General features: G+C 46.2%; 1 protein-coding gene across 4 annotated transcripts in view; it reads right to left on the reverse strand.

Moving 5' to 3' along the window:
• Positions 1-1,028: 1,028 nt before the first annotated feature.
• Positions 1,029-22,949, reverse strand: part of DGCR2 (DiGeorge syndrome critical region gene 2) — a 60,180-nt gene continuing 38,259 nt past the window's right edge. For all 4 annotated transcript variants that reach the window (XM_053369050.1, XM_053369051.1, XM_053369049.1 and 1 more), the window contains 8 exons: positions 22,206-22,331; positions 20,610-20,820; positions 19,668-19,744; positions 17,091-17,267; positions 15,614-15,817; positions 10,554-10,706; positions 7,979-8,215; positions 1,029-6,952 (listed from right to left, as the gene is read on the reverse strand). In XM_053369050.1, the coding sequence (XP_053225025.1) occupies positions 6,711-6,952; positions 7,979-8,215; positions 10,554-10,706; positions 15,614-15,817; positions 17,091-17,267; positions 19,668-19,744; positions 20,610-20,820; positions 22,206-22,331 (1,427 nt within the window). In that variant the 3' untranslated portion in view covers positions 1,029-6,710. The remainder of the gene's footprint in view (positions 6,953-7,978; positions 8,216-10,553; positions 10,707-15,613; positions 15,818-17,090; positions 17,268-19,667; positions 19,745-20,609; positions 20,821-22,205; positions 22,332-22,949) is intronic.

Here is a 22,949-nt window from a genome sequence, read left to right on the forward strand (position 1 = left end):
TACTGCTTAGTTTTTTCTTCTCCAACAAGGCAGCATAAGCTGAGGATCAGTGTCCGTCCGTCCCCCGTCCCCCCCCAAAAAAACCAGAGTCCTTTTCATTGGGGATAATTCAGATGGAAATTCCAAGATGTCGGAAAAGGTTATTTATGTATGCCACTGCTGCGGCCCATGTTTTATTAGCCAAGAAATGGAAAAAGAGCGAAGTCCAGACTAAAGAAGATTGGCAATTTAAACCGATGGAATATGCGGAGCTTGCAGACTTATCATACAGAATAAGAGGAGAAGAAGAACGTACGTTTAAAGAAGGATGGAAAATGTTTATTGAGTATATGGAGGAAAACTGTGTTTATTTGAAAACGTGGGCAGCATTAAGATAAATTCAACAGCGTAATTAAGTTTTGACGGATGTAATAATGTCATACTGAATGGTTTGGTTCATATAAGATATGCAGGGGTTTATGTTGAGCAAAATGAACCATGGAAAGAGAGGAAGGGAAGTCATTGATATCTTAAGGTTGTTTAAGTGAATATTATAAACAAGCCTCATATTATTACTTGGTGTAATAATCTCACTGCTGCTTTAGCAGGCTTGGGAGAGGTCAGTGGCTTGATGGGAATGCAGGGTTCACCATTGTGAATTTCATGATGGATGAAATGCAAGATAGATAAATAGATCACTGTTACTCAACAGCACCCACAGCAGGGTTTGCAGCGCCTCACTAGAATCCTGGATTTGCATTCAGTCAGAGACAGGGAGAGAAGGCAGGTTTTATAACGGTGGTTTTAAAGAAAAGCAGTGACGGACAGACGCAGAGGAGCAGTGAGGATGGGGGGCCTTCAAGGAACCAGGCAGGGATGGGGTGTAAAGGGATGGGGTGGGGTTAAAGCAAGCAGAAGCAGGAACCCCTGGCAAATATGATCTTTAAAAATATCCCACAACCACAATGGGAACCCCAAAAAGTTAGGGAGGTCCACTGCCTCCCTTTAGAGGAGAGAGAAGCACACACACACAAACACAGAGACAGGGCCCTCTTTACAGAACACGATTTATTTGGCATTTGGATGAAATGTCTCTCACAGCATCTTGAGAAAAATAAAAGATTAGTGTCATCCCATCCCACCCTCTTTTTCTCCTAAAAAATAAAATAATAATAATAATAAATCAAAACATTAAAACTTAAAAAAAATGTCACAGGGACCGAACTATTACAGTATCAAATTTCTTTTCTACATAGTATTTTCATGGAATATCAAAATCTCTTTTTTTATTATTTAACACGCACACACACGCACACACAGCCACAGGGACATCCAATCACAAATCAACAACACGGGGTGGGGGGAGTCCTGCAGACACACAGCCTTGGCTAAAAGTGATTTTCGAGAAGCTAATAAGCAAGTGTCTCATTTGTCGCCTTGTATGCATGTCCCAAGCAAACAGCAAGTCTAGCATCCAGCCGTCAGAAAAAGAAGCGTGGCAATTAAGAGATTTGAACACAGAAAGCTTCCTTGCGCTGCGTCAAATCATTGGTCCGTCTGGCTCACAAATTGTCTACACTGGGGGAGGTGGAGAGGGAGAAAAGGACCTGAGGATCTCCAGATGTTCATGGAGCCCAACTCCTGTTGAGACCACAGGATTCCCACCTGCCGTCTACACTGACTGGCAGCAGCTCTCTGGAGTTTTCCATAATGCAACCTGGAGCTGTCAGGGGATGAGTCTTGGATCTTTCACAAGCAAACCTTGGGTCTACCCAGAGTTAGAGACCTCCCCCTTGGTGTTTCCCCATCATAAAAAGATGAGAGGGGCTGGAATTCAGCCAGTGTGAACTGGCTCTTCGTGCCTACGAAGAAAAATCCCCTTAAAACTGGGGAATGGAAACCACCTCTGAACCCATCTGCTGCTGCTGGCTTGCCTTCACTTTTTCACGTTAGCTGGGGTTTAATTTGGCCAAGGGCACGCAGTCTATTAAGTGCTCTTTCCTGTCTCTCTTCCCCATCTCCACAACCGCATGCCGGCCTGTTGAAATTGACACTGTGCGGCAAAGGTTTCCGGGAGTCTGCCTTCCCTGCTCGCTGTACTGGGAGCGGTATGTACAGAAACCCAACACAATCATCCCTTTCAAACACAAGACCCACATCTGGGGGTGGGAGGAGACATGAACTGGAAGTCAACCAAGCCTATGTCCAAACATGCAATGTTTGAAGAACGACGTCTGGGTCCCCAGAACCGATGAGAAGTTTCTTCCCTCCAGACCAAAGTAAGACTATTGTTTTGTGTACGTTGAATTGGGGGGAGGGGAGAGACACACACACACAAAAATACCTTCGTGCACAAACCGCACGCCCAAGAGGGTTTGCAAAGGGCATCTTGTAAGCAGAGGGATGTGTCATTTCAATAGCAAAAAAAACAAAACAAAACCCCAAAATAGACTTTGTTTTAATAAACTGAAATTCATAGCAGGGGCCTATTTGTCTCAAATTAAGAGTTTGGCTTTTAAAAGGTTTGTTGTCGGTTTGTTTGTTTCTGCTCTTCATCCTGCACCACTCCCAAGCAATTGGTCAACATGGAACCTGTGGCTACAAGATTAACCGCTAAAGACATTTATGCTCTGATATCCGAGTTAAAGATCAATAGCCTCAATCAGACATCTGTGGAAAGATATGCAGAACCTTTACTGCTGATATCGGCTTTTTTAAAAAAATGGGGCAAAACAGTATTAAAAATAGACAGAGAGGGGGAAACAATTGGGCTATTTGCAAGATGCAGGAGCCTATAGTGCCGGGGGGGGGGGGCATGTACCCCAAGACAAGAACTACTGATGAGCATTGCAAATTGGTTCTGCAGTTAACTATGGCACCTGCATTAGGCCTTATAGAACTGCAGTTGGAAGGTACCCCAAGGGTCATCTAGTCCAACCCCCTGCAATGCAGGAATCACAGCTAAAGAATCCCTCCAACCTCTGCTTCATCTCCCAAGGCAATCTGTTCCCCTGTCAGATCTCATCCTTAGAAAGTTCCTCCTAACGTTCCGCCAGAATCTCCTTTCCTGCCATTTGAATCCATCAGTTCGAGTCCTCTCCGGAGAAGCAGAAAAACAAGCTCGCTCCATCTTCCATGTGCCAGCCCTTCAGATATTTGAAGGTGGCTCTCATCTCACCCTCTCAGTCTTCTGCTCTCCAGGCTAGTCTTTCTGGCAATGCCCCGAGAAGCAACGCAGGAAGAAAATTAAAAGATCTCCACAGGCTAATAGAACAAATAAACACTGGCGCTTGGGAAAGGGACAGAAGCCTTCAAAGGGACACTCTTAATAGCTTTGTGTACAGTGGTACCTCTGGATGCGAACGAAATCCATTCCGGAGCCCCATTTGCATCCTGAGTAGAATGTAACACGCGACTGCGCGTGCGTGGGTCGCGTTTCGCCGCTTCTGCGTGACGTCATTTTGAGCGTCTGCGAATGCGGCGAAACCCGGAAGTAACGCATTCCATTACTTCCAGGTCACCGCGGAGCATAACCTGAAAACACTCAACCTGAAGCATATTTAACCCGAGGTATGACTGTACAGTATTACCTTCCACTGACCCACTGCAAAGCATGGGCAGTTCCGAGCAATAACACACTGAGGACTGGCTGCATGTGACGATCAGTTCAAACGCTTGGGTTAACCGAGCTGAGCTCTGATATTGAAGGACTTCAGGGACTGGGCGTCTTACTTCGCTCTTAGGCCCAGACCCACCTGCTGCAGAACGAATCCAAGGGCCAGCTCTGCAGCCTGGGGAGAACCAGTTCCTATCTCATGCTACTCTGCTTTGCTTTGCTTAAGATCGCAAGCGGCAGAACATGCAGGTATACTCAGCACCCTGAACACTCACTCTCACACACGTACAAAACTCAAGAAGCCAGTACATACAATGTATAAAACTTATGAGTGTGCTAAAAAACGCACAAAACCCGCTTTTATTTCTCATACTTCAGAAACGCTCAGCACCATCCAACTCAGAACACGTACCTGTGGCCACAACAGTCCAGCTACACCCGGACTCGCAGCCGAGAGGCAGAAGGAGCTGCAAGTCCTCTCAATAAAGGAGGACTCCCTCTTGTCCTGCACTACATCCTGGGTGTGTGGGTGCAAGAAATCCAGGAACCAGATTTCCCTCGGCTGCGAGGCAACTTCTGCAACCATTCAGAGGACATCACATTTGAAGCCGGGCTTTGCAGTAGCCGTCGGGTCTGGCTCGGCCACCACAGGGAGGAGAGGGGGGACCCGTTCCGCCAACCTATCAATGCTTGTTACACAAAATCCTATTACAAGACGGGTTTCCTTGCAGTTTCACACCACACCCCCCCGGGACAACTCCACAGAGCACTTCTGTGCTCTGAAGGAGGGTAACTGTATGAGCCTATCCTATGCCGCCAGAAGGGCTGTGTCTGCAACGCTCGTCGAGGAAAGGGGATCCTCTTATCAATGATTATCTAACATGCTTGGACAGGACCGTGATTGCCGCGCTGCAAATTGTCTTCCATCGGCTTGTGCTGATTGTTTTCAGGGGCTCTTCGCAGCTGCCCTATACAGACTCGGGCAAATGGCTTGCCGAGTGGGTACCATCAGCTCCCGACGGGCAAGCAGCTCTCCGGGGATTCAGAGAGGGCTCCTTTCCCCCAGCCCTACCCGGAGATGTCGGGGATTGGGACCTTCTGCGTAATGAAGCCTGCCCTCTTCCTTTAAACACAGCCCACGTGGTGGTTACTATCACAAATCCTAGTGTAGAAAAATAGAAAAGACCCCTGCAAAATATTGCATATGGGAATACACCCAATGCAATGCAGGCGAAATGGAAAGGCACCCTGACAAGCTGGGGCCTGAACTAGCCTGGTCAGCAAGTGGGAAAGTAGCGCGCGCGCGCTCTCTCTCTCTCTCTCTCTCTCTCTCTCTCTCACACACACACACACACACACACACACACACACACACACTCCATGTTCCTTTCCTGTCCCTCTAGGCTTCCTGCCTTTCATAAGGTAAGAGGAACACATCAGTGAAAAGATGGAGATTACCACCTCCTCGCCTGGCCAGCCTCTCCAAAAGGAAACTAGCTAGCGACGAGAGGCGTCCTCTCGGCTCAATTCAGAAACCTCCTCGCTATTTACAAGCTCTCTGGAACGCAACGCACCTTGCCTTTCAAACTGGAGACAAAACTGCTCAGGGGAGAATAACACCCTGCGCGTCATGACCTAAACTGTACAAAACGCATCTTCCGAACCGGGTTCGTCATGAATTCCAGCAACGTTCACTGGCGACGGCTTTTGTCAAGTGCCGGGGACCAAAGAGGACGGTGGGGAGGGGAAAAAAGGAAAGAAGAAACCCAGCCACCTGCCTAGTGACTCTTTCAATCCCAATCCCACTTATGACAACAGTGGCTATTGCTCGGACGCAATATTTACTGCTGTGCTAAACTCCACCCTCACCCAAAAAGCCTGCTATTGTTCTCTAGGGTTGCCTAATTTTTTTAATGATCCTTTAAGGCTTCAATGATCAACCCCCCAGTGGTGTAAAATTAACATTGATCTAAGTAATTCTAATGAAAACCCAGAATTAAATATGAGTAGGGGGGGCGGGAAACCTGATGACACTGGACCAATTCATTGAAGCTTTATGGAGTTACCGGCACCATTTCATCCCCCAAACCCAGAACCTTAAAAATGCACAATGCCTGTTAGAAGCCATTGCATTGCGGGTCACAGAGTTTAAAAGAGCCGCTGTACAGGACTTGCAGTTTCACAGAGAAGGAAGCAAATTTTTGCAAACCCTCCCCTTTGCCCCCCCCGCCCGCAAACATTTGGATCTCACTGCGCTACGTTGAGGAAACAGCCAAGTAAGTATCCATCAAACCCTTTTTTAAACCTCGCAGTCCGTCCTCCAAGGCAGTGTTGAAAGGAACATGACAATCAAAAGCTGAATATCCACGTCCACCTGCCTCTCTTGTCTTTGGCTCATGTTTCTATCTGCCAGGAGGGTGATGGGGTTGTGGTTCTGCCTTCTGTTCAAAGGGACACCCAACAAGCAGCACCAAAATCCAATCTTCTGTGCTCAAGGAGGAAAGGTCTGAGTTGCGGCCGGGGAGCGTTTCAGGGCGACAAAAGAGATTCTCCAGCAGGCAGGCTCTCTGTAACCGCTTCTGAGTTTCCAAGCTCCTGTAGCCCCGTCCCCACAAAATTCAAGAAACGTCTCCATCCAATGTACAGCTCGCGGTTTCCCGTGATTCACAAGGGAGGTGGAAAGAGGCCAGGCGACAAAAAGCTATCCGTGCTTTTTCTTCCTCCTTGCGAACAAAGAGTTGGGATGCTGTTGTTCAAGAAAAATAAAAAAGAACATCCTCTGCATTCTTCCCACCATTAGTGAGAAAGGTGCAGCTTCCATAATCCTTTTTTTAAAAACAAAAATAAAATAAAATTTAAAGAGGGCAACCCAACCAGGCTAGAAAATGACAGCAACAGCCAAGACGCATGATTTCCTAGAACATAAAAGTAGTGTCCTAAATAAGAGAAAAAGAAAGAAAAGAGAAACAAGGAGCGGAGCTTATTTCTGAAGTTCGGTCCATTAGTGTCCGTCTGTACATCTGGTGTGCAAACAGTTGCTCAAAAATTTATTTCTGACCGGCAGTAAGATTTCTTTTTTTCCAATCCCCTCCCGCCCCCCCCCCCAATTTTTCCTTTATACAATGGTATTCAGAGAACAGTGACTGTGGAGGCTGCCTGAAAGTGTCTCTGCCGGCGGGCTTTCACTTAAGGGCGTGTCGGGAGGTACGAGCAGGGTGCTGCTGTCAACAGAGTCTTCCAGCTCTGCTGGAGAAGGGCCGACCGAAGGAGGAAGAGATTCCTCTGTCAGCGGCGGAGATGCGTCGCCGTTTCCGAGGGACAGCTGGTTGCTCTGGCCTGTCTGGGAATGGATTCCACCTGGAAAATGGAAAAGGCAAGGAGGAATCGACAAGTCAGAGGCAGCACTCTTGAGTACGTTTCTGAGCACAATTCAAACTGTCGGAGCTGACCTTTGAAGCCCCAAACGGGCTCAGCCCAGTATACCTGAATCTCCACCCCCAACACTCAGCTTGGCCACTGAGGTCCAGCTCCGAGGGCTTTCTGGCAGTTCCCTCCCTGTGAGAAGTGCAGGTACAGGGAACCAGGCAGAGGGCCTTCTCAGTAGTGGCGCCCACCCTGTGGAACGCCCTCCCATCAGATGTCAAGGAGATAAGTAACTATATCATCTTTAAAAGACATCTGAAGTCAGCCATGAATAGGGAAGTTTTTAATGTTTTGTGTTTTATATATATATACATCTGTATATGCTAGAAACCGCCCAGTGTGGCTGGGAGATGGGAGTGATACAAATATTACTACTACTACTACAGTGGTACCTCGGGTTAAGAACTTAATATGTTCCGGAGGTCCGTTCTTAACCTGAAACTGTTCTTAACCTGAAGCACCACTTTAGCTAATGGGGCCTCCTGCTGCTGCCACGTTGATGGAGCACTATTTCTGTTCTCATCCTGAAGCAAAGTTCTTAACCCGAGGTACTATTTCTGGGTTAGCGGAGTCTGTAACCTGAAGCGTATGTAACCTGAAGCGTAGGTAACCCGAGGTACCACTGTACTACTACTACTACTACTACTACTATTAGCAGCAGCAGCAGCAGCAGCATAATCATCATCAGCTACTTGGACATGGCCACCACCAATTCTTTGGAGCAGAATTCCACTGGCCATGCTACCTGAAGCTGATGGGAACTGCAGTCCAAATCATTTGGAGAGTGCCATGTCCCTGGACTAAGCTGACCAATAGTGGTCCTCAGGAAATGCTCTCTCCCAGCCCTAACCTGGAGAAGCCATGAATTGAGTCTGGCACCTTCCGAGTGCACAATGTGCTCTGCTGGTATAGCATCCTGCAGGGCAACAATACTCAAAGGACAACATCCCAATGATGTACCTGGGGGAGAACAAAGAATGCTGTCTGGGTTAATGGAAGCTTCATACGGCGGAGGTGGGTCATCGGGATGCTGGATATCTGGGTATTTGTACGCTGTGTAGGGAGGAGGAGGGTCGTGGAAATGAAACGCCCCACCTTCCCCGTCATCGGAAAGGTGGAGCGGCGTGAGTCCAGTCCCAAAGCCATCGGGGCCGTAATCGAAACCAGGCATCCTGCGACCCAAGTTGAAGTGGTGCACTATTGGGGGGAGAGGGGAGTTAGGAGAAAAACAAACACACACAAAAAAACAAAATGCATTATTATTCCGCCACTACCTCTCGCCAAGTAGGTCATTCGTTCTGCAAAGGGTAAGACTAACTTGAAACCCAAAAGCTCTGTAAACTGAAAGTGGAGACACTACTATATTTACTTTTCTGTTTGCTTGTTTTAAACACAAGGAAATAGTTAATAAAAACTAATTAAAGCAAGAAGCTTGGTGCTGTTAAGGATGAACAAAGCATCACAGGGAGTTACCAATGATGAACTGACATGAGAGACTCTGGGCCATATACAGTGCTAGCCCTGACTCAGCGTAGTAGATCCGGTGAATCTAATTGATCTAAGCCGTTTCCATTAAGTTTGATGGGCCTAACTCTGAGTAAGGCTGCAAGTTCAGCAATATCTAGAGGGCCAGAAGGCTTCCACACCTGCACTGGGTCAAAGAGAGACATGTTTTCAAAAAAACAGCAGCTGAAAGCTGCACATAAGTGATTTATTATTATTATTAATTCAATTTCTTACCCACCCTTCACCATAAAGTCCAAGAATGAGTGACAATATGGTCACAAAAGTAGGCTGCGTCTAGCGTGCCTTCTCTAACTTTTGTGTTTTATCTTCAGATTTCTTACAGCAATAGTGGGAACCTCTGATATTGCTGGACTACCGTATTTTTCCCTCTATTACACGCAGATTTTTTCTCCTAAAAAGTAAGGGAAAATGTCTGTGCGTGTTATTGAGCGAATGTGTGGTCCCTGGAGCTGACAAGCGCGAGTGAAGGCATAAATCAGGCAAATATCAAATCGTCCGGAGAAGGGAGGAAATGAGGAAGTTGCTGCTTTCCTGCATTCTGCCTCAGGGTCTTACTGCCCACCCGCTTCTGTTTCCTTACTGTGTTTGCTCAAACGGAACAAAGAGCAGAGAAAACCCCTCCCCTCCAGGCAATTCCTTTCCGTGCGTCTGGGACTCGAAGGCAACATGCAGGTTGGGGGGGGGGGGAGAGAGAGAGAGCTGGCTGCCTTGTGGGGGACGGGGACTTTTGCCTTCCTTTCCTCCCTCCGGTAAAACCCCTCTCCTGCATTCTTAGCCAGCTGCTTCTCTGCACACCCCTCTCCTTGTCGCTTCTATGTTTTTCCTTCCCTCCCTACTTAAAACGTGGTTCCAATCACGGATCCACATGGATCCTCAGGATCTTTGCATTGAGTCACCCCAAATTCACCATCAGATCACATAGCAATGATCTGATGCAAAAACAGGGCTGCAATGGTGCAAAAACATGGTTACAAAGCACGGATCCACATGGATCCTCAGGATCTTTGCATTGGGTCACCCCAAATTCACCATCAGATCACATAGCATGTCCATGGCTACAGCCTGCACCAAAAAAATCACGCACCCACTGTTGCCTGGGGCTGCAATGGTACAAAAACGTGGTTACAAAGCATGGATCCACATGGATCCTCAGGATCTTTGCATTGGGTCACCCCAAATTCACCATCAGATCACATAGCATGTCCATGGCTACAGCCTGCACCAAAAAAATCACGCACCCACTGTTGCCTGGGGCTGCAATGGTGCAAAAACGTGGTTACAAAGCACAGATCCACATGGATCCTCAGGATCTTTGCATTGGGTCACCCCAAATTCACCATCAGATCACATAGCATGTCCATGGCTACAGCCTGCACCAAAAAAATCACGCACCCACTGTTGCCTGGGGCTGCAATGGTGCAAAAACGTGGTTACAAAGCACAGATCCACATGGATCCTCAGGATCTTTGCATTGGGTCACCCCAAATTCACCATCAGATCACATAGCATGTCCATGGCTACAGCCTGCACCAAAAAAATCACGCACCCACTGTTGCCTGGGGCTGCAATGGTGCAAAAACGTGGTTACAAAGCACAGATCCACATGGATCCTCAGGATCTTTGCATTGGGTCACCCCAAATTCACCATCAGATCACATAGCATGTCCATGGCTACAGCCTGCACCAAACTCACCGTCAAATCACATGTCTGTGGCCGCAGCATGAAGCACAAAAATGATACATCCACTGTTTCATTCAGAATTTTTTTTTCTTGTTTTCCTCCTCTAAAAACTATGTGCGTGTTATGGTCAGGTGCGTGTTATCGAGCGAAAAATACGGTACTTACTAACACTGCCACGACACCCTAACCCTAACCGGCCAGGGTTAAAAAGGCGCATATTCAGCATATGACGGCAATGACTTAATGAAGGTGCCAGGCACACCCTTGTTGCAAAGGAGAGTTCCGCAACTCAGGGGCTTCCAGATCAAGCACAGCCGAGGGACTTACGGTTTGCTCCGATCAGAGACTCAATGCGCTCCCTGCGCCGCTGCCGTAGCCGATGGACCATGAAGAGGAGCAGGGACAAGATCAGGAAGGAGGAGATGCAGCTCACGATAAGGCGCATGCCACTCGCCATGGAGTCGAACAAACTGTTGCCGTCTGCATGGAGGAATCAAAAGTAGAGATCCCATTACATTATGGCAAAAAATCAGTGGTGTGCGGTTCATTTCCAACCAAGCTCTTTTCCGGCCATTCAGCAGGAGGGACCAACCAAAAAAGAACTTCCTGGAAAACTGCGGAAGAGGAAGGGGAGATAGGAGCAAGAATGTGTCTAGATGTTTGGTGGTGGAGCTTCAACCTCCGAGCCAAACTTGGCCTGCCGGGCCTTGACAATCGCTCCATGCGGCTGTTTTGCTGAAACCTCACCCACCTGAGGTCGTATGTGCCATCTGATGTGGGGCAGGCAAGCGAGGGGGACGCAGAAAGCAGAACTGAGCTCCCCGCACAACTTTCTGCTGGACCATCCTCTATCCCAACAGGCAACCTTGACATGTTGACAGGACAACCCCACCTGTCAATCGCCTGATGACACGATGATGGGTGACTGTGGGGTGGGACCTGTAAAAATTGGCCTGCTGGGATGGGGGAACATGAAGATCTGGCCCGCTGAATCAAACAAGTTCTTCACACAATTCTTGGTAGCCTGGACCTGCAGGCTGCTTCTAATGGAGACTCCTCAAAATGGCATTAATCCTCTTCCAAAAATATATTTTCAGTGCCCCCATTATGCTTTTAAAGTACCTCTCAAATTTAGGGTGCAGATGCAGTACTGAGTCCTCTCCGCGCATTAGAAATCTGGACAGGAGTGCTGTGATGCATGCTGGCTTTCCTAATGGAAGTTATGCTCTGGGGGAATCAAACCTCTTGACTTGAGAGCCAGTGGGGTGTAGTGGTTAAAGAGTGCCGGACTAGGACCTGGGAGACCAGAGTTCCAATCCCCACTCAGCCATGAAACTCACTGGGTGACCTCGGCCCCGTCACTGCCTCTCAGCTTAACCTACCTCACAGGGTTGCTGTATGGGGATTAAATGAGGAGCAAGAGGACCACGTACACATCACGGTTGGTGGGACATAAATGCTATGCGATAAGTAAGCCAAGAATAGATGTAGCTTAAACGACTGTGATTCCTCAAAATTAATAATCCACGTGAGAAAACACTTTCCAATAACAGCCGAGAAGCCCTCTGTTCTGAGAAATGCACTGTCAGCTAAAAACTACTTTCCTTTTCACATTGCTCCCACTGCCAAAACAAAATTAGCTAGTCACTAATCTGTTTTCCAATACAAGCAAAATCCACTTAGATACAAAGCATTTGGAAAGCAAAAATGCAAGAAGTGTTAAGATCCTAAGTTTGCAACAAGACAAGGGGGAACAATTGTGAAACCACCAGATGCCCATAAATTGGATTGGTATATGACCTGTTATTCTAGCATTACTGCTTCTTGTCATGAAACATACTGTAACCTGATTCAAAAGCCTCTCTTCTGAAGCTAACCAAGAGTATGTTGTGCCTCATAACAAGGGGTGACGGAAAAATAATTGAAAAGCTTAATATAAATGTTTTTGTTTCCAAATCCAACCAATTTACTAAAAGCAAACCCATTTTCTGAGTTTAGATCCTTATAAAGCCCAAACAGCTCCACACATGTGCAGCTGTTTTAGACGGGCCTTCACAATGTGAATTTCTCTTTTGAAACAAGCAGCACCTGATGTTTTATATATACTTTTAATTATGTTTTATAGACGCTTGCAGACTAGCTTTACTGTATTTTTCATCCTGTAAGCTGCCTCAATATACTTTATTCAAGTGCAGACTAAAAATATTTAATTGAATAAACGACAGGGGTGATGTGCATCAGCAGTCTCCAGGGAACCACATTTACAAAAGCACTTTGGGGGGGGGGGGGAGACTTCAGCATCCTCAGTGAGAATAGAATATTGACCAATTGTTAACAGGAAACCAGGAGGAAGAGGGAATGAAATGGAGCACTCTGGGAAAGAGTGTGGCTGGCTGAAAAAGGAGTATAAACAGCAAACAACAGTTTCAGGTCTAGTTTCACTGGTCTAAGTCATCCCTGCTGCCCGGTTATCACCCTACTGTTCAGACAGACAGCATCTGGGACTTTTCACAAACTGTAGGGGCAGGGGGGTTGCCCACAAAGAAAGTTTCAACTCAGGCAGGTGTGGGGGAGCCTTTGGCCCTCCAGATGCTGTTGAACTACAACCTCCAGCACCCCTGGCCATTGGGCCATGCTTGCTGGGGCTGGTGACAGCTGCAGTTCGACAGCATCCGGGACAGCCAAAGGCTCCTCCCGCACACCTGAACTAAGCACTGAAAGAACCGGGCACCTGGTCCCCTCACAGACACAATAGTGCAACAATGCGTAATACTGCTCACTTTTCTGGCCACCTTGGCTGAAAAGTAACCTGCCACAAGTGTTAAGCATAAGGACAGGAACTTGAGAAATAGTTGAGAACAACCTGCCACGTGCGTTCCAAGAATCCAAATGTATTTCACAACAGCCAAGAGCCGATTCATTTTCCAGGCAATGCCAAACTATAGAAGTCCAAATAGGTTCATGCCACCGGGGTTTGGGAGAGGGGCATCTCTCCAGTTTGGTCAAAAACAATTCCCTCTTTGGCTGAGGGAGGGGGGAAATAGGCAAGGAAATTTCAACCAACCAAGTATTTCCGTCAATTTCAAGGTAACAAGACCAAACAGCAGCAGCAGCACCATCTGCTGGCTACTTGCGGGACTGGCGGGCATTTCAAGTAATGATGGCATCACATATAACAGAAAAGTGAACAGTGGGTGGTGGTAGTGGTGGTTTTTGCAATGCATGATAGGTATCCACACCTGGATGCCCAACGTAAATATGTTCCCACCACACCTCTCCGGCTTAACCCAATTCGGCAGGCTCCTTAGCACATTTGCGACCTTCCAGTGATGCAAATATCCTTCCGTTTCCTTAAAAGAAACAAGGTTGACTCAGACTGGTCCAAGTCCTTGGTTATAATGCAGCAGCTCTTAAACAAAGAGCAGGAAACTAGATCCGGCTGGTGACTGAGATCCTTAGCTTTTCATATCCCTCACTGGGCCAAGTTTGTCAGGTAAGCAAGTTTGCCTGCCTGCCTGCCAGTCAGGTCACAATCAGTGTCTGAAATCAAAATGTGCAGCCAAAAGAATAACATTGTGCAAGCTCTGCTGATCAGCTGATTGCCAGGACTTGCAAAATGCTGTACGGTGACTTTTGCAGGTGCAGCCAATCCGCTGACTGGCGGGGCCAGCAAATGCCCTTTTGGCCCAATCACCTTTCTACCTGCCCACACCCAGCAGTGCAGTGCAGGTAGGCATGACTTGGCCAAAATGGCATGGTGGGCCAAAGAGGGGAGGCTTGGAGGACCTAGTGACGCCTGCAGGCTGAAGGTTCCCCAACTTGGTCTTAAAAGGCTGGTCTGCCAAGGAATCACAATGTTTGTGGGCAGACCAAGATCCTGAGGCAGCAGGAGTTTTCATCCACTAGAACCAGGGTCAATGGAACGAAATATCTCATTGACAGGGAATCCTGGCTGATCCACTTGGGTTTCGGTATGCTGTTATAATGATCATCGGCTGGATGCGATTTTAAGAAGAAGTCAAGTATCCCCATCACTCCCACTCTAGTAGCAACTCGCAAGAGGTGAGTGGCAACAGGATTGCAGCCAGAACAGAGAGACCAAGAAATAAGAGGGAGGGATCCCATGCCTGGAGACCACTGAAGCACACATGTTCACTAGCCGCAGAATGGTGGGTATCATTTGGAAGACAAAATGGGGAAGAGAGGTGGATTGGGAAACACGAGCTTCTTACAGCTGATGATATCCTGAAGGACTGCACAGCTGGCAGGCAGGTACCTCAAACTGGAGCACTCCTTCCCAATTGGAGAGGCTACACTGCAACATTTTGTTGCAGAACTGGCCTCTCCTCCCTGCCCACTTTCCGAAATCAATGTTGGGCAGGTACCCTAATTCACAAATACTCACATGCAAGGCAGTGCTGAATGCCCCTTATGCAAGGGGACAGCTAATGATTGTATTTCTGGTCCTGGCTTCTAGTCAGACCACAGCTTTTCAGACTTGATGCAAGGGGAAAGTGCGGTTTGCTAAACCGCAGAAGATTCAAGTTACAGTGGGCAAGGGAAGGGAGATGGGGAGGAGGCATGAAGCGGCAAGGTTAAATCAAGGCTTGAAGAGTTCACTTGTTGCATTTGAACAGAGGCAATCTGAAATTTGCAGGAGAGCTGGAATAAGCATGCATGGCTACTAACACATTAAGGGTCTTTTTCTGCCCCAATGCTTATCCATTTAGAAAAAAATTATTCCAGGTAGGAACATAGGAAGAGCCTGCTGGCAGCCCCAAAAGGAAGCATATAGGGAGGATGCGAGGGCAGCAGCCCTCTCCACTCTTGCTGTTTCCAAAAGCTGGCAAGCGGACTGTCTGCGTCTGTGGAGGTAGCAACTTATCTTTGTTGCAGAAATCAAACCACAGGATGTTTGTTTCATGCCTGATGCTTCTCTTTATTCCAGGTACCTGGGAGAGGCCTCTGACACGAGTGCCAGAGAGTCCTCAGAACATGGTACAAAGCGTGTATCTATAAAGGAATCGTCGTGCAAAGTACAGAGGCTAACTTCCTTCAAAGATAGTAGAATATTACAAAAAGCTCAAAGCAGTATTTCAACACGTTACTGAAATAGCTGGTCAACCCTTTAGATTCAGCTTACATAGCAGGTGTTTTGCTTTACAATCAGAGGGTCCACATGTTAGAACATTTCTGCACAACTTTCATTGGCACCCAGAGCCAATGATACATATGGTTTTAGCTAGGCAGTCTGTTTTGGTGGGGACATTATTACTTTCCCAGTTCTTGGAATCTTGTTTTTATGGTGTATGTTGGATATAGGATTGTAAAACTTTAATCTGAAAAACCAAATAAATAAACTTTTTTAAAAAAGCAGCAGCTCTTACCAGGATCTAAACAAGTAAACTTGCAGCACTCCTTGGGGTCCTTCCGATACTGCTGGCAGCCCTGAGGCCGCTCACATAGGGCCGCCACGCACATCTCTGGCTCGCCATTGTGGCACGTGCAACTCAGACAGGGGTCATCTCCTTTCGGGGTGAAATAGTAGCCTTCATCAACAATGTTGTCTTTTATATCTACACAGGTTTGGCCTGAAACAGGAGAGGCGCACACACGTTAGCTCCCACCTTCCCTCACTGATGGACAATAAGATGCACCTCGCTTTCCTGAACAGAGGACAGAGCAGTGTGGGTCTGCGCAGAAGCTAGCCTACTGTATAAAGGATTATGTTTGCATGCCTTCTTCAGCTAATTTTTGCCTTGGGCCCTGCCCACAACTGGCACGTCCCCTCCACCAACCCAGGAAGGCTGCCCAGGAAGAAATACTGGGCTGAAAAAGGTTGCCCGCCCTGACAAAAATCTTTAAAGGCAAAGAAACAGGTGTGAGGCTTTTAATACCAATCAGGGTAGATAAAAATCAATGGTGTTTTAAAACACACACACACACACACACAAAATCTTTTTTTATTTAAATCTGATTTTTATTATTTAAATTGAATTTTTAATATAAAATGCTTTTGGAGGAAAAATCTTTCTAAAGATACATTTTCTATTTAAGTTACACTATAGGTTATTCATCAGGAAATAAGGATTTGTTTCAAGTTTTTCATGTGTGCTAAAGCTCAGTCTTTTTTTAAAAAAAAAAACAAACCTGTTTAACCACATCAGTTAACAAACATGGATACGTGTGCTATAATGTTATTGTTTTAGTTAAATAAATTGTTCTCAATGTTATTATGGAAATGTTTACTTTTCTCTTTCCAATAAAGGTACAGCAGAAAAGTTGTCTAATTATAAACAGTTAACTTATTAAACCTCACAATAATTTCATAATTATCTGTCTATGTATTTCGAATAGTATAAACAAATCAGTGATTTTTGATATAACCGTAAAAACTCTGAAAATTTATTATTCCAAAAGTGAAACCTTCATCTTGTTGTAAATATTAAGACTATACCAGCAAGAATGAGTCCCTCTGTAAAAAAATCAAGTCTTACTAACTAGTGATTTAAAATCATTTTGATTTAAGTAAAATCCACCCGTATACCAATTGCTTTTCCAAGCACTTCAGCCGCAGCCTTTTGTAAAGTTGGGGAAATGCAGTTCTCGCCCCTGCCGTTGCAACTACCACAACAGCTCCTACCGTGCCAAATGCCATTGCAGAGCAGTGGTAAGAAATACAGCTGGGGTCCAAAGAGCAGGGAGACCTGATCCTGGTCCGTACCACAATACAGTTCTCTCGGTAGCCTCAGCCACTCTGTCCCCAGCTGCAGTGCAAGTGAGCATCCCTGCGGCTCTTTTGAGTATGTAACTGTTCCTGCGTGCTTATAAGAGCTTGTGTGTAACCCAGAACGGATGACTCACTTCTTTTGCAGAGGAATGAAGACTTCTCATAGCAGTTTTCAGCATACCAGCTGTGAAAACCGCGGTGCCGCAGGGTCGGGAAGTGGGAACATTGGAACTGGGCGCAAAGGATGTTTTCGTTTTCCGACACGGACGTACTGAAGGTAGGGTTAGGGGGCAAAAATACTTCTGATGAACCTGAAATGACAAAATGCATCATAACTAGAAGAAAGTTGTTGCTGCAGAGCCTGTGGACAAATTCGGCTTTGCTGCCTCTTAGAACATTTTAAAGGAGAAAGTCATTCATGCGATGTACCAATGTTTTACTCTGTATGCTTGGGTAGCTTGTTACGTTATAGGTTTTAGAGATGTCGGAAGGCTAATTTCAGGCTATTGTAGCTTTATTTCTATTCCAAAGAAATTCAGGGGGCTAATGTTAAAAAAGGTGTGGCAAACATTGACTTTATTCTCAGAAGCATAGAAAACCAGGCTCCTGCACATGAGTCCTTGCTCTTTAAATTCAAACAGCATAAACCTTTTTAAAAAAATAGCATTTCTTTCCAAAGAAGGCCAAAGCAGGTTAAGGGAAGTATAAATCCAGTGGATTAGCACACAAAGAAGGACATATACAGTGGTACCTCGGTTTAAGAACAGCCCTGTTTATGAACGATTCTGTTTACGAACTCCACAAACCCGGAAGTAGTGTCCCGGTTTGCGAACTTTACCTTGGTCTAAGAACGGAATCCAAACGGTAGAAGGGCACCGGCAGGGGGAGGCCTCATTAGGGAAAGCGCACCTCGGTTTAAGAACGGTTTCGGTTTAAGAACAGACTTCCAGAATGGATTAAGTTTGTAAACCGAGGTACCACTGTATATGCACCCTTGTGATATTCCACGGGTTAGTGGAGTCAGTTTCATTCTAGCGGACTTTTACCTTGCAGGGCAGTTAATGGTTTTCTTTAAAAAATGGCATTTTATTTCCTGTATCCATCTCTGCTGTATTTGTATCAAGCATTGTTTAAGGATGATATTGTGTTTTCAAAACTGTCAGAAGGCACCCCGAGTAACACTTAAATGGGAAGGTAGAAACTCTTGCATAAATAAAATAAGATGGCTGAATACTGTGCAACCTCCAAGACTTCGTTTACAAAGCTGGAGGTACAGGAAAGGAAACCTTTAAAGAAGGATATACACTGATATAGAACTGTAGTTGGAAGGGACCCCAAGGGTCATCTAGTCCAACCTCTCAAAATGCAGGAACCACAGCTAAAGAATCCCTGACAGATGGTTGTCTGTTTAAAAACCACCAATGAAGGAGAGTCCACCACCTCCCAAGGGAGTCCATTCCACTGTCAAACGGCTCTTCCCATCAGAAAAGTATTCCCAATGCTTAGTGAGAATCTCCTTTCCTGTAGTTTGAATCCATCGGTTCGGATTCCTAAACACCAAAACTTCTGACCAGTAGAAGCTTTGATTTGTCGTGTGTTAGGACAGGTGAGCATTTTCTTTCATGCAAAATAATTTCCTCATTCAAACGTGCCACATAATTGTCAACTGTTGAGCAATCCCTTTTGCTTTTTGCTTTTATCAATTAGCATTTAAACAACCAATCAAAAGCCAATTGCTTTCAGCAGCTCTGCCGCCAGATGGCAGTATTATTGCTAGCTCTGGGAGGAAAGCAGGATTGCCCAAAAGAACATTATGCCAGCCTTTGAGTTAAACAAAGGCATTAAACACTTGATCAGATTTCCTTATCACTGTGTTGACGCTTAGACCACAACCACACTAAAATACAAAGTTGTATTAAAGGTAAAGGGACCCCTGACCATTAGGTCTAGTCATGACCGACTCTGGAGTTGTGGCACTCATCTCGCTTTATTGGCCGAGGGAGCCAGCATACAGCTTCCGGGTCATGTGGCCAGCATGACTAAGCCGCTTCTGGCGAACCAGAGCAGCACACAAAAACACCGTTTACCTTCCCGCCGGAGCGGTACCTATTTATCTACTTGCACTTTGACGTGCTTTCAAACTGCTAGGTTGGCAGGAGCAGGGACCGAGCAACGGGAGCTCACCCAGTCGCGGGGATTCAAACCGCTGACCTTCTGATCGGCAAGTCCTAGGCTCTGTGGTTTAACCAAATATTAGGTACCCATAAATCCAAAGAGACTGGCCAAAATAATAATTTCTTGAAGTTAGGTTTGGAGAGGAGGACTGGGTGGTGCAGAAAGGCACTCAATAACTGTAAGATGTGCTTAGCAGCAAAAATCCACCTGGCACCTGATAACTTTACAAGACCATGTAAAGACTTAGCTGTTCCTATGGGCCTTTTGTTAGAGGGAGAGGGTGTTGTTGTGCTACTAGTGTGTTGCCCAAACTTCCTATGGCTATTATGGGGATTGCTGTTTTGGATAGTGTAATTATTTATATTAAATGTGTTCTAAGTCATTTGGAGACCTTTGGGCAACGAGCAACTAACAAGCCATCATTAATAACCTTAACAACAGCAGCAATAACAACAGCAACACAAATACATGCTTTAGATGGCATCAATTCTTAGCCGAGTGACACAAGAGATCATCTCTCATTTTTGGGGTCTTACCTTTGTAAGCAACCTCCCAGTGACCTTCCAGAGAATGATTTCGGTTTGTGATGACATACTGGTATCCGACCCAGAACCTACAATCAGAAATGCGTAAGCTTTGTAAACTCGAGGGAGGAAAAAACAAATTATGCAAAAAAGCAAAATCCTAAAAGGTAAGTTGAAAAGCTCCTAAGCATGGTTAATAAGCTCTTCTCTTTCCTGAGGTTTCCTACTTAGACAAGCTGAAAGCTGACCATCGCTAACCTAACAATCCTTGCAAAGGCTAGGGAACACCAAAGCCATGCTAATGTTGCTGTGAATCTCAGTTAAACCTTCAAATCCAGTATTTTGCAATGCAATCTCTTCAGATAATATCCATCACATGGACTGGGAAGAGTGACTAAGGCCCCATTAGTGTTATGCATTTAAAGCAGTTATCACGTCACTTATAAGAGTCATGGCTTCCCCCAAAGAATCCTGGCGATTGTAGTTTGTCCAGCCCCCTGCCATTCCCGCCCCCCACATTAACTCCCTACAGCTTCCCCTTCCATGAAACTACTCGGCTCATTTTCCACCTTCCCAACCCTCCTCCTTCACAAAAATCCAGGATTGTGATTTGGTGCTACAAATCCTGCAATACAGCCTGCGTGATGACAGCCTTACATTTTTATGTATATAGGAAGATCAAATATATATTGCACACAAACACACTAGTTTGTTTGTTTCTTTGTTTGTTTTAAAGAATGCATTTAATTTAAATGGTACACCCATCCAATCCCCCACCCCCGGTCAATGAACATCTAGATTTCTCGATACCTGCATTAAGGCATGGATTCCATACTAGTTTGGATCTTCACATAGCGTAATGTAACATGTCCTATATTTATCCTTAACATATCCACCCATAATTGCCCATGTGTTGCCAGTGGGAATTCAGTTCTTCCACGCATGCTCACTCACCTACTCTGGTCTTTCCTCCCAAAGGCTTTATCTTGCGAGTCCCACTCCTGCTGCAAGATAAACTTGAGCTCCTGGTCAGTTGTAAAAGTGGCCAGGGATCCATTCACCCTCTGACAGGTCTGGACGGCGTCCCAGTAGTTCTCGCCACTTAAGTATACTCTGTAGCAGCTAGCCGTGCCCTCGTAGTGATGCCATTCTGACGGGCACTTCCCTAGGAAACATAAAGGAGAGAAGGGAAACAATCCCCCCCCAGTTAGGATCTCAACCTGATTCATCACTTCTGAAAACATTAGCATCAACCCAGTCCTCACTGGGTGGAAAGCCCACATGCCTAGGCAGGGCAGACTTCAGGCAGGGGCCCAGGTGGTTAACAGTCTCTCCATACACAATTTTTCTCATGCAACTGATGTGTCTCCTGCCCTTGTACAAAACACTGGAATCCAGCCACAAAAAAATCAGAGGCTTCAAGAAAGAAACGCCCACATCTCCCCATGCAGGCAAGCAAGAGACATCGTGACAGCTCAAGAATACAACCCAGCCAGGGCATATGCCTGATTATCGTCTTCCAGAACAACTACTCTACTCCCAACTTAAAAATGGTAAGCGTAATGTCAGTGGTCAACGAAAGAGGTTCAAAGACTCTCTCAAGGCAAATCTAAAAAAATGTAGAACAAACACCGACAACTGGAAAACACTGGCCTGCGAGCGCTCCAATTGGAGAACAACTTTTACCAAAGGTGTCATGGATTTTGAAGACGCTCGAACTCAGCACGAAAGGGAGAAATGTGCTAAGAGGAAGGCATGCGTGGCAAACCCACACTATGATTAACTCCCGCCCGGAAACCTATGTCCCCACTGTGAAAGGACATGTGGATCCAGAATTGGCCTGCATAATCACTTAAAGACTCACTGTTAAGACCATGTTCATGGAAGACAATATTACTTGGCTACGAGTGATTGCCAAAGAGTACAGAGGTGTTGTGGCCTGGGGAGAATCCCAAAAGCCAGGAAGAGCTGCCTGGCCCGAGGTTTCCCATTCCTGTGTTATACAGTGGTGCCCCGCAAGACGAATGCCTCGCAAGACGGAAAACCCGCTAGACAAAAGTGTTTTCCGTCTGCGATGCGCTTCGCAAGACGAATTTCCCTATGGGCTTGCTTCGCAAGATGAAAACGTCTTGCGAGTCTCGCCATTCCCCCCCCCCCCGCTTTCCCCCCCTTTTTCTAAGCCGCTAAGCCACTAATAGCCTTTTAGCAGCTTAGCAGCTAATCCTTTAATAGCCGCTAAACCGCTAAACCGCTAATAGCGCTAATCCTCTTAGCCGCTAATGGGGTTGCTTCGCAAGACGAAAAACCGCTAGACAAAGAGAATCGCGGAACGGATTCTTTTCGTCTTGCGAGGCACCACTGTACTTTATTCTAAATGTTCAGAGGATCTGATCACAAAAACAGCTCAGACTAAATCGCCAAGGGACATTAGGGAGCTTTAATAAATGATACTTTGCGCACACAAGGAAGCACTTTTAAGAAGCATGTGCCTGGACCTGCAGCCGGCAACCTAGGGGGAATTTCAACCCTGCTTCCAAGTCTGCAACTTACTGCTGAACCGCACTGGCTGTGCCACATTGACGGTGTGGAAGCGGGTCGTGTCCCCTCCTCTTCCGCGATTGTGCCTGGAATCCGCATTATCCTTCCCGTGGTAAGTGCGCTGGTCCCCAGTAAAATCTAAAAGTGAGACATGGCCCATTCTTAGTGACACTGTATGAGAATCATTAGCTTTTTTTTTCTTCATTCAGCTGCTGAAAGGAAAATATAATCATAAATCCTTCCCAACATTCAAACGGGCAAAGACAGCTCCAAGTGGGCACAGGCAAATAGAAGATTCTTAGGCTACAGAGAACAGACCAATATTTCCCAAAAGAAAGCAGAAAAGAGTGTTAGGGCAGGTGTGGGGAACCCGTAACCCTCTGTTGTCCTCCCAACAACCTTGCCACGACACAGATTGGCTACCTCATAATTTAGGCTACTGCAATGTACTTACTATGCATGAGGATATCCTTGTGCCTGGTTCAGAAGCTGCAGCTAGTGCAAAACACAGCTTTGTGGGACACCCAGGTTTACACCTGTTGAAAGATTTGTGCTGGTTCTCTATTAGCTACCAGGCAAAATTCGAGGTTTTGTTGTCGTCATTAAAGCTCTAACAATTAGGACCTAGATACCCAGCAGACTGCTGGTACAAATCGAATCAGTTTTAAGACCTCCCCAAAATACCCTGATGGTCATTAAATGACCAGAGAATTGTCAGTTGATGCAGTTATAGAAGCTAAGCCCCAAATGGCACCT

Source organism: Podarcis raffonei, chromosome 16 (genome assembly GCF_027172205.1).
Source record: "Podarcis raffonei isolate rPodRaf1 chromosome 16, rPodRaf1.pri, whole genome shotgun sequence".
NCBI lineage: Eukaryota > Metazoa > Chordata > Lepidosauria > Squamata > Lacertidae > Podarcis > Podarcis raffonei.